Source organism: Argentina silus (assembly GCF_951799395.1).
Source record: "Argentina silus genome assembly, chromosome: 11".
Taxonomy (NCBI): domain Eukaryota; kingdom Metazoa; phylum Chordata; class Actinopteri; order Argentiniformes; family Argentinidae; genus Argentina; species Argentina silus.
In genome coordinates this window covers 13,039,227-13,050,640 of record NC_139665.1, presented here as the reverse complement: position 1 = coordinate 13,050,640, position 11,414 = coordinate 13,039,227, and the positions used below count along the sequence as shown (strand labels likewise).

The following is an 11,414-nucleotide window of genomic DNA, read 5'->3' as shown; positions in this document are numbered from 1 at the left end:
CGCCATACTAAAGGGTTATCCCGAGGTTCTTCCATTGGCGAGGGGACGAGGAGGTTATTTTTAGAAAAAGAAGATGCACCGTAACCACTCTTCCTTGAGTGCAGTACAAGTGAAAGGTGCTGACTGCGTGCGACGGAAAGCTCACGTCTGTGTCTAACACCGCTTTTACGCTACGATGTAGACTTTCTACCGCACTATCATTACTTACAAGACTTTCTCTACAAACCGAAATTCTGAAATAGAAAGTCGCGTACGCACACTATCCTGCAACCTGTTTACAAATCTTTGGAGCAGAGGGGACAGTGGCGCCTCTGTTGTCGCAGCAAGTTTCGCCCCTGCTCCGCGGAGGGCGGTGAGACGGAGTGCCCTGCGCGCCCGGAGAGAGAGAGCACCTGAGGAATTCAGGCTCGTCAATCCGTTCGTATAACCGACCCCAGCGCGTGAATCAATGTTCGCCGTTCGATTGGCGTGAAGGACAGGATACGGCACGACCGCCTGTGCGCGAGCAGCGATAGTCTTGGTGAAAAGCCCCGATCATGCTCGCTCAGAACGATCAGATGATACTAACACGTGCTGTCATATCAGGCTGGCTTGGTTCCAAAATTAATACCAGATTACGCCTGGCCCGGGCTGGAGTGACTTGTTAATCAGCAAAGCTGACAAGAGTTTCTTTGCTGCACCTTTGCATTCAGTAGCTGGGGACTGCCGCGTAAAATGAGGTTGAAAGGCATATTTTTACTCCTCTTTCTTGGAGCCTTCACTGCTTATTACGTTTATCACCCCATTCCGGAGGAGATAGAGGAGAGATGGAAACTGATGCTGACCGACTGCTTCTTCAGAAGTCTCAGTCACCTGGTAAGGATATTGTCAGAAACTCAGAATGGAAATCATTCTACATTAGGCTATTGAATTGTATTCTCTAGGAGATCATGTTGTTGATCAACAATGACCTTTGTGCATCACAAGGCACTCAAGTTGTTTTGCATCGTAAAACATTCCTTATGGCTATTTGGCATTTTGGAATTAAATGTTCTTTTTTTTATTTTTATTTTTTTACATTATACATGAGTATTATTTTAATGTGGTCAAATAGACTAGATGCATTTCTCTTAGGTTGTTGCGTAAATGCATACATACAGGCTGATTGACAGCTACACCAGATTATGTCAGATGGTAATCCGAGTATTGTAGTCCTGCTCACCTGCTCTAATTATAAACCCTATTAAGGAAATCGACGCTTTGTTTATGGATGGAAAAAGACCCCGATTAGACGCGTCTGTTTATATCCCAACGTGGAGGTGTTTATCGATTTAAATAGGATTGATTATTATCATCATCATAATTTAGCACGATCCTTTATTCACACTTGATTTTTTGATACAGCATATTCTGTAGTGGAATGCGTTAAATGTATTTGATTGAATGTCTACTTTTTTATTTAATTAATTATTTGTTATTTTGTGCAATAGCCCATTGGAATAGGTGCAGCTGAAAATGTGATCCAGTGAAAATAAATTCAAATATTATTTCCAGATGATCAGTTATCAATTATTTTGAAATAACACAATGTGGGCATACGTTCTTACTCTGTTCGCAACGAATCTATTGTTGTTTGATGATGTGTGGTTATTTTATTTGCGATTACTGTTTCATTTTGTGAAAACTTAATCTATCACAATAGTATCTCTCTCTGGTAGGTAGTAAACTCGAAGTGTTTTTTTTTCTTCCAAATAGTACAAATAAAAGATGATTGGTTTCTCACTCTTCAGTATAAAACACTTTTAGGTCAGAACCCTTTCCCTTTCAGGTTCTACATGGAACGAAAAAGGGTTTACAACCATTATGTCACCAGAGCAGAACCCTGTGAACAAAGTTCCACATAGAACCCTTTCAGGTCTGGTAGAAACATGTTTGGTTCTACCCAGAACCAAAGGATTCTGCAATGGTGACAAATTGGTCATATGTGGAGTGTACATGTTTCGACAGTTCAGGCATATGTCAAGTATGATAAGTATGTCAAGGTGACTGTGGCTGGAGGGCCTTCTCACCAGGACACACATTCTAAAAGTCACATCTAAAAGTCACATGAGTGAAATAAGAAATTTCCCCGGGGCAAGCAAGCACTACCGACAGTGGAGCCCTTCACCCTGATTAATATTTTAGAATATCAATGTGTGAATTGAATTGCCCATCCCTGCCGAACAAGAACAACGCCTACTCCTGGCCTTTATTTCACCTGCTATGTTCTCAAGACGTGTAGTCTCGAGGCTGGTCGCGCATGTGCCTGAGCTCCATGACAGTGTGAGGTGGTGGTTGCCTCAGGCAGCCAATGACTTTCAGCCCTCAGATGATCTTCCTCAGTCGACACATGGCTTCCCACCAAATAGCTTTGACATTAACGACATGTGACGATTGCTGTGTGGTGGGTCAATGATGCTTGGAGGCTCAGCTACAGTACTGGACCCCTTTTAAACTATGTTCACATGGGCTCTGTCTGCAATAGCCTACAGTCACGTAATGATCAGCTGGTCCCCCCCCCCCCTCCCCATCCTCACCACCCCCTCCCCTCTCTCTCTCTCCAGGCAGACTTCAGCGAGTTGGCTGGTCTGAAGGACTACATGGGGGTGATGATGTTTATCACGTTTGCTGAGCGGGTGGTGCCTGTGTCCGATGAACATGTGCACGTCACTGAGGAGCGGTTTGATGGGGTGGAGGTGGTAGTGTACCAGCCCAGGCAGCAGGGCGGCAGTACTGAGCTCAGGAGAGCAGTGATATACCTGCATGGAGGAGGCTGGTGTTTGGGGAGCTCCAGTGAGTACGAGTTACGGTAGTCAATTATCCATCCTTCAGCCAACCAACCAATCAATCAATTAATTTTTTCAACCATGTATCTGTCTATATTTTCATCCATTTGTATTTGTTATTTAATTCCATCTATGCATCCCATAAATCCCTCATAGTCTCTAGGCCCAGGCGATGTGTCCCATGGCAACCCACCTGTACCCTTTACTTGTTAAAGTGGAGATAGAGACTAAAAGGTCGAACTGCATTTAGCTGTATCCTAAAACTGAGAAATTCAGGGATTGGTCTCTGGTAGGGATACTCCTCCCCTGAACCGAGTAGCGTTCCTCCTCCTTCTCAACGGGACTCTTGTTTTGTTTCAGAATTATACGGAGCGGAAGTAGCACGCAACAGCTAGCGAACAAAGGGCTACCATTTGCATGACCAAGAAAGTGCCATAAAGTGAGCAAAGTCGGCCATTTTAAGCGTAATATTTTTTGTAGACGCAAGAGATAATGCGTTATAGACCATGCATTTACAGACTGTTTGATGAAACTCTTGTTGAATAATTACTGTTGTTTTCACAAAAGGTACAGTAAAAAATCATGCTGTAGAGTTGTATTAGTTGTTTGTAGAGAGTATTTTTTGTTCAGTTTCTCACTATTTATTATATAGCAAATAAATAAAACTCTAGTGGAATAATCACTGTTTCCACAAAAACATTCTTAAAGACAAGGTACAATAAAAAAGAAAATCATGCTGTAGAGTTGCATGGTATTTTTTCCTCAGTTTCTCACTATTTGTTGATGCAAATTGGTGACAAAAGACAAATGGAAGTAGCTTACAACTTCTCAAACATTTAAAATGACACCTTCAACATTTGCTTACCTGTATGGGAATATAATGTGTTTCAGACACTGCGTACATTGGTAAATTCAACATGCAGCTCTCCCTGAGAGACACAGTGACACTGCCAGACTCATGGGGTGTATCGTTCATATAATCAGGCAAGCTAGACCCAGGCCAGTCAAATCCAGGCCTGCACTTGACAGTAGTTACTAGCTAAGCATATCAATAGAGTTTGGGAATGGCGCGTTCAGCTCGATCTTAACTTCTTCAGGGTTAAAATAACTCATACATGAAGGAAAAAACCCGCACGCACTAGTAATACTCTTAGATTATGTGTTGTAACCACTCAAAGTTCATGCCTAATACTGCCTAAGCACTACGTAAGTTGAAGTACTGCATAGTTGCATTGCTAACATAGTGAACATATTTGTCTTATTTAATAATACACTTTTAAGTAGTCCTGTGTGGATGTGTGTTACATGCTATAGTCATGTGCAGATGAACGTCATCCATCCACCCATCTAGCCACCCATCCATCCATCCATCCATCCATCCATCCATCCATCCATCCATCCCTCCATCCATCCATCCATCCATCCATCCATCCCTCCATCCATCCATCCCTCCATCCATCCATCCATCCATCCATCCATCCATCCATCCATCCCTCCCTCCCTCCCTCCCTCCCTCCCTCCCTCCCTCCCTCCCTCCATCCATCCATCCATCCATCCATCCATCCATCCATCCATCCACTCAGTTATCTAATTCAATTGAGAACTGAGTGATTGTATGTCAGTACGATGTAGATGGAGTGAGAAAATGGCAGGTGTGTAGGTTACAGAGAATTCATGAAAACAAGTCCAGCACAAGCAGACACCTAATGTCACTAAGTTGGAATTATTTGCATACACAATATCAGAGAAGTAGAAGCAGAGAAATATTTGGCTTGAATTTCATGATTAGTTATCCAACCATGAAATAACATTACTGTATATCCTCGTTTGTAAACAAAATTATAAACGCCATGCCCGATTACACAAACACACACACACACACACACACACGCTCCTGAGGAAATGACACGCCACCTGCTTGAGCTGTCGGCAGTGGTAACCCCCGGTAACCAAAGGCGACAAGACTTGACATGCGACAAGTGTCATGCTGTCCCCGCAAGCTGCTACTGTACGCTGCAACAGTATTTACAGTCGTTACTACGACAACGCCACAGGCATTGCCATGTAATCACCACGACAGCGCCACAGGCAATGCGGTGTAATCACCATGACAGCACCACAGCAAGTTTGGGAGCCCTGCCAGGAAAGATACTCAAGGGTCAGATTAAGGGTGCATCTCTTGCACTGATCTCAAGTCAACTAAACTGGAAAAAGGAATTAGTCGGTTGGTATCCATATTGACATTGCTATCTCCTGTCCCTTTGTTCTCAGATCAGTTCAAAAGACATAGAAGAGCTTGAGAAGAGATGTGAGAGTCGAGGAAACCACCATAGACCGTTGAGATTGAGTCCCCCCGTGTGTTTTTAGGTGTTTCTGTTGTTGTTTTTCCCTGACATCTCTCCTCTCCTCTCTCTCTCTCTCCGTGCAGGGATGGGCCCGTATGACCTCCTGGCCAGACAGATGGTCATGGAGCTCAACTCAGTGGTTGTGTCTGTGGAGTGAGTATACAGAATGTTTATCCAACATGTAAATAGTACATCGATCTACTTACTACATTACAACATGGAAATGCCCTGCAGCGTCAGATGTCTGTGTGTTTATTTACCTGTTTTATCAGGTCCATATCTCCTAGATAGGGAGTTTAGGGTGGTCCGGGAATACCACTAGCCCCACTCACTGCTGCGAATGATTTATTGATAGGGCATTTGTTGACTGGCCCCAAGCATTGATAAGCGGTTGGTTGTTTACAGCCATAACATTGTGACGAGTCACTTTTCACGTACACACACACCCACGCACACACGCACGCACGCACCCACGCATACACGCACGCACGCACACACACACACACACAGCATCCTGTCTGAGGCCCAGAGAGAGCAGTAGCCAGTAATGTTGTGATATCCCTGTGCGCCCGTCCTTTCCTATCCATCACAGAGGAGATGGTTATGGAGATAGGGTGCAGTGGTGCCACTCAGACAGACCGACTGGTTTTTATTAGAGACTCACCAGGCTTTTCCTGTCAAAGCAGGACAGTTACCCGTTCACTCGTAACAGAACCACGGTAGCACTACGCTAGCCCCAGTGTCTTTCACTCTCACTCTCCGATCCCTTTCTCTGTTCTCTTTCCCTCCCTCCATTTCTTTTTCTCCCTCTCTCTCTCTCGCTCTCCTCTCTCTTTCTCGTTTTCCCATTTCTCTCCCTCTCTCTCTCTCTCTCTCTCCTGCAACAAGCTGCCATGTTTTGCTATCAGTGCTGAAAATTAACATCATGGTGAAAGAGTGAATTGGCTCGATAACTTTTTTAATCAGAAAATTGGATTCAATCCCGTCAAATTCCAGTGGGTGTGTGGGTGTGAACATAACAGTAGCTAGACATTTGGCTTTGTGGGTGTGTGTGTGTGTGTGTGTGTGTGTGTGTGTGTGTGTGTGTGTGTGTGTGTGAGTGTGTGTGTGTGTGTGTGTGTGTGTGTGTGTGTGCGCGTGTGCGTGCGTCGATTCTCTTAATCCCTCTGCCAACAATGTGTCACCACTTCAATGATTGCATTTTAGGCTCCAGACCTCAGCTATGCTTAATATTTTGCTGAAGTACTGAGTCATATGAGTGGTATTATAAAAGTAACGGCCACATGCTTGTTTCATCGCCAAGTCAGGTAATGAAAAGCAATGTTGGTTTACCAGCTAGTCTTTGCTCTGTGATTAGATCTACCCCAGACACAGATCATATACAATCTAGAGGTTTGTATTGTTGTAGAGTAAAGAAACGTATAATGTTGGCCCTCCAAGTCATGTTTTTTAAGCTAATAATAATACAATTGTAGTCCTTCGATCCTGACATAGTACAGTCCAGCCCGAATTGTCAAACAGCTGACGCGGTACATAATTATAAATAACATATAAACCATTTAGCTGATGCTTTTATCCAAAGTGACTTACATTGCAGTGAGTGCATAAATTTTTCAGTATATATGGTCCCAGCGGGAATCGAACCCACAACCTAAGCATTCTTAGCGCCATGCTCTTCCGACTGAGCCACAGAGAACCACCAGGCTAGAAGCCAACATCTATAGACCAAGCCTGACTAGCAGGGCTGGACCACACCTAGAAGAAATACATAGAGGCGGTGAGGATTGGCCTTATCAGTTTACCTCTAGCAGAGTGAATCTGACTTGAACCTGCTGTTATCTCGGCTGCCCTTCCCTCCCTCCCTCTCCCCCTGTCAGGTACCGCCTGGCACCGGAGCACCACTTCCCTGTCCCGTATGAGGATGTGTACCATGTGGTGAAGCACTTCCTCCACAAGGGGGTCCTGGCTCAGTACTCTGTGGACCCAGGTCGCATCGCTGTGGCTGGGGACAGTGCCGGGGGGAACCTGGCAGCAGCTGTGGCTCAACAGGTACTGGAGAAAAACACCCCGTTCCTGCTGCCTAGTAATGCCGTTCTTGCAGCTGATCAACTGAAGGACACGTTAGTTATTCCTCCAACATTTGCCCCAAGCCATAGACTTCATGGGAAGTTGTGTTCGACATAGTCGTGTTTGGTCTGTCGATGTACAGTAATTTGCTGTTTTATTGAGTTATCCTAATGGAATCATTCTCTCTCTCTCTCTCTCTCTTTCTCTCTCTCTCCCTCCCTCTCTCCAGCTTCACCAGGACCCAGAGCAGGAGGTGGAGCTGAAGGCCCAGGCCCTGCTCTACCCGGTCCTCCAGGCTCTGGACCTCAACACCCCATCCTACCAGCAGAACCAGAACATGCCCATCCTACCCCGCACGCTCATGGTGCGCTTCTGGAGCGAGTACTTCACCAGCGACAAGGCCCTCTTCAGGGCCATGATGGCCAATACCCACAACAGCCCTGAGTCCGCCGCCCTGCTCAAGTTCGTCAACTGGAGTGCCTTCCTACCCGAGTCGTACCGTAGGAAGTACAACTACAGCGCTCCCGCCATGGTGTTGTCGGCGGAAGAGGAGGGGCCTTGGTCGGACGGGCCATCTCGCTCCATCGTCGATCCGCGGGCCTCGCCTCTGCTGGTGCCGGACGCGGCCTTGCGAGCCCTGCCGAAGGCCTACGTCCTGACGTGCGAGTACGATGTGCTGCGGGACGACGGGGTGATGTACGCCACGCGGCTGCGTCGCGCCGGCGTGGAGGTGACGCACGAACACTACGCCAGCGGTTTTCACGGCGCGCTCATGTTCACCGTGTGGCCGACCGACTTCCAGATCGGACGCTTGATGACCAACAACTTCATCAGCTGGCTCGAGGAAAACTTGTAAGAAGAAGAGAAAAAAAAAAAGAAGGAAGGAAGGAAAGAAAGAAAAAAGAAAAGAAAATAACCGTTGACTTTCGATGTCCATTCCTGTGTTCCCCGGCAACGCCGTCAGTTGTTGTTTTAGGTCCTATCGTTGTTCTATCGTCTGTTTGGTTGTTTGGTTGTTTTTACTCACCACTTCTTTTGTTCGTCTGTCTTCCAGTGGCAGTGCTTTTCATTTTATGTTTTATAAATAAAAAAGGGCACACACTGTACTAAGCTGTTTTCCACTCTCCAAACAACACTATTAGGTACCAGTACAATCTGGTTTTGACTGTGTTTTATGGCAATTACCGATAAATAGAATGAAACATAGAATGAAGAACATTAAAGCAGAACATGGATAAACGAAACAGAACAAAGACATTGGATGACGACCAACGGTGTTCTGCTTTTGTTTACCCACATCCTCATCATGTGCAGCTGAATTTGGAATCAGTAATCTTATTGCTTGTGATCATATTAGGTTTTGTTTTTTTCCAAAACAATAAGGTTTCAGAGAGGTCACCTATCACAAGTTAATAACACTAGGCCAAAGCTGTAAACTATTTGCTTTCTTCTTTCAAATTAGGGTTTTATTATGTTTTCCGGGGGGGGGGGGGGGGGCAGGAGAGGGGTGATTGGGATGCAGTAATTGCATTTCTCCTTGTCTCTCATCTGTCAGTGAGATCTGGGGTGAAGCCCCAGCCACGGGGGCTAGTCGTCATGTGAGGTGGACTTAGCCTGTTCACATGTCTCCCTCCCCACCTCCCTCTCCGTCTCCCTGGGTCTGAATCCACCATGTGACTGCACTGCACATGGAATGACGAGCTCGAGGGGAAAAGCAGGGGAGAGGAAGGGGTTAAGAAAAGTCCTCACAGAATGTTGTGTTTGTAGTGTTTGTGGTCTGTGGCATTTACTTACTGTTTTCATGCTTTGAGGTTTATACTCAGCTACAGTCAATTGAAGGCAGTTGAAAGTAGTAGCTTTGAGCTAAAGATCAGTTTACATTTGATCCCCTTCCAGTGACTGTTCTCTCTTCCACTGCATCTTCACCGAGAAAATCTGGCATCACCGTTGTAAAAAAATAATAATAATAATTTAAACAACAACGCTCCATTTAATTTACTGTAATATAATCCTGTTTTAGACAAAGTGAATTATGATGACCGGAGACCTAACCTAACCATTCTCTTATTTCAGAGGTTGTATTTATTTTGTGTTGCTTAAATATATCTCTTAACATTCTCTTTTACAGATCCATGTAAATATCATGAGGTTTCTTTTTTTCTTTTCTTTTTTTTCTTCTGGAATTGAGGAGAATTGGAGACAAGCGTTATTTGTAATGTTTTCTGACAATAAAGTGACCCCACCTCTGAAGCGCCACTCTCTTGTGTCTTTGCCAGGCAGTAGAATGACTGGCTAATTGGACTATATAAGAGATTTGTGTGTGTGTGTGGTGTGTGTGTGTGTGTGTGTGTGCGTGCGTGCGTGCGTGCGTGCGTGCGTGCGTGCGTGCGTGCGTGCGTGTTAGGGAGAGGGAATCTGAGCTTTTTACTCCTAGCAGAAGATTACAATTTAGTGTTTGAATTGGTTTAAAGTCAAACCAAACTTGGTCTGTGTCTGAACTGCATGTTATCTATATGTACTGTATGTTTTTGTTGCTTTCAAATGTAATTGCAGCCGAACCCTGCTTTAAGAGATTAAGGATCTTACTTTGAGTTGTCACGCACTAACCTCGGAGAGAGAGAGAGAGAGAGAGAGAGAGAGAGAGAGAGAGAGAGAGAGAGAGAGAGAGAGAGAGAGAGAGAGAGAGAGAGAGAGAGAGAGAGAGATTTGAGCCACTTGCCTGTAGCATTTCCTGTGGGTTAAGGTTTAGTCAGAAAGGAGGAGAGAGAGGGCAGGAGATCTGCAGAGGTGTGTCCAAAAGGGAGGCTCTGGCATTCCACAATACAATACACCTGTGTGTGTGTGTGTGTGTGTGTGTGTGTGTGTGTGTGTGTGTGTGTGAGAGAGTGTGTGTGTTTGCATGCGCGCGTGTCTGAGTGTGTGCGTACGTGCAATGCGTACTTATATTTGTCTTGCAAATCACAGCTACAGTAACAGCTCCGGATTATGAACAGAGTAGATGATTAACGGTTGTAAAAAGACCATTTATATTGATGGTATAATGTGTCCTCTATGGTCATGTAAGTGGGACTTCCACACTAGTCCAGGCCAGGTCCTCTCTCCTCCTGGGCATACGGTGGACTACTTTCTCCGTATCCAGGAGAGGTAAATCTTACAAAGACCATTAGAACCTTTCACATTTTCACTGGGGGTAAAACAACAAACAAAAAAACCATTCAGTTATTTTCTGAAACTACAATGGGTTTCCAGCCAGTGGGAGTGTGTTTGTGGCTCCTAGGGGAGTCATTTCCGAAGGACCCTTTGTCATATGTTTTTGACTGCAGATAATTGCCGTTTTCACATATGTATAGAGAATGTGTAGAAATATAATGAAGTGTTCTGCGAATGGTAGTCTCTGACACATTCACCCCTACTTCCTGAAGACTGTTCCTGATCTGTGGGACAGTTGTTTGGGGGGGTTTTCTCAATTATGGTGAGCATTCTTTGGTCATCCACTGTCGAAGTATTTTCTTTCCAGCCCATTTGCAATTGCTGAGCTCAGCAGTGCCTTTTTTTTCCTTTTTATTGATATTCTGTTGATTTTAGCTAGCCCAGGGTTTTGGCTATGTCTGTCAGTTATTTATATAACTACAATTGCTTTCTTGACTTTCATTGACACCACTTTGGTCCTCATGTTGACAGATATTAATAGCCGACTCTAAAGTGATGTTTATTCCCACATACTTTCTATAGAGGGATAATAAACCATGTGACACAGATTAGACTAATGTATGTGGAATGCCCCTTTTTTCAGAGAATTACATACATACATACGGTACAGTACACACATATGCAGTCTCACCCACACACACACGTGTGCGCGTGCACACACACACACACACACACACACACACACACACAAACACACACACACACACACACACACACACACACACACACACACATCCTCACATTAGTTATTGTGCATGATTCTATCCATTCACTGTCAAGAGGTTGCCAGAGGTACACTTTCAACCATAAGAGCTGCAGTACCACAGCAAGACAGTTCCCTGTTCCCTGTCTGGTCCTGAGTGGACCCTGTTCCCTGTCTGGTCCTGAGTGGACCCTGTTCCCTGTCTGGTCCTGGGTGGATGGTTTTCACTTTTGGATTTCAGGATAAACACATCCATTAGACAGAAAACAGGATTACTCTGTAGAT

General features: G+C 44.9%; 1 protein-coding gene across 1 annotated transcript; it reads left to right on the top strand.

The window, feature by feature from the left end:
* The first annotated feature begins 231 nt into the window (after window positions 1–231).
* aadac (arylacetamide deacetylase) lies at window positions 232–9,472 on the top strand. Its single transcript, XM_083680227.1, has 5 exons — window positions 232–855; window positions 2,583–2,811; window positions 5,233–5,302; window positions 7,027–7,198; window positions 7,446–9,472. The coding sequence occupies exons 1-5, from the start codon at window positions 715–717 to the stop codon at window positions 8,070–8,072; spliced, it is 1,239 nt and encodes a 412-aa protein (XP_083536353.1). The 5' UTR covers window positions 232–714; the 3' UTR covers window positions 8,073–9,472.
* The last annotated feature ends 1,942 nt before the right edge of the window (window positions 9,473–11,414 follow it).

Excerpts from the sequence above, each read along its gene's own strand:
- aadac (XM_083680227.1), top strand. The coding sequence starts at position 715 with ATGAGGTTGAAAGGCATATTTTTACTCCTCTTTCTTGGAGCCTTCACT. Across the intron at positions 2,812-5,232 it reads CTGGTGTTTGGGGAGCTCCA|GGATGGGCCCGTATGACCTC; the intron begins GTGAGTACGAGT and ends CTCTCCGTGCAG. Across the intron at positions 5,303-7,026 it reads TCAGTGGTTGTGTCTGTGGA|GTACCGCCTGGCACCGGAGC; the intron begins GTGAGTATACAG and ends TCCCCCTGTCAG.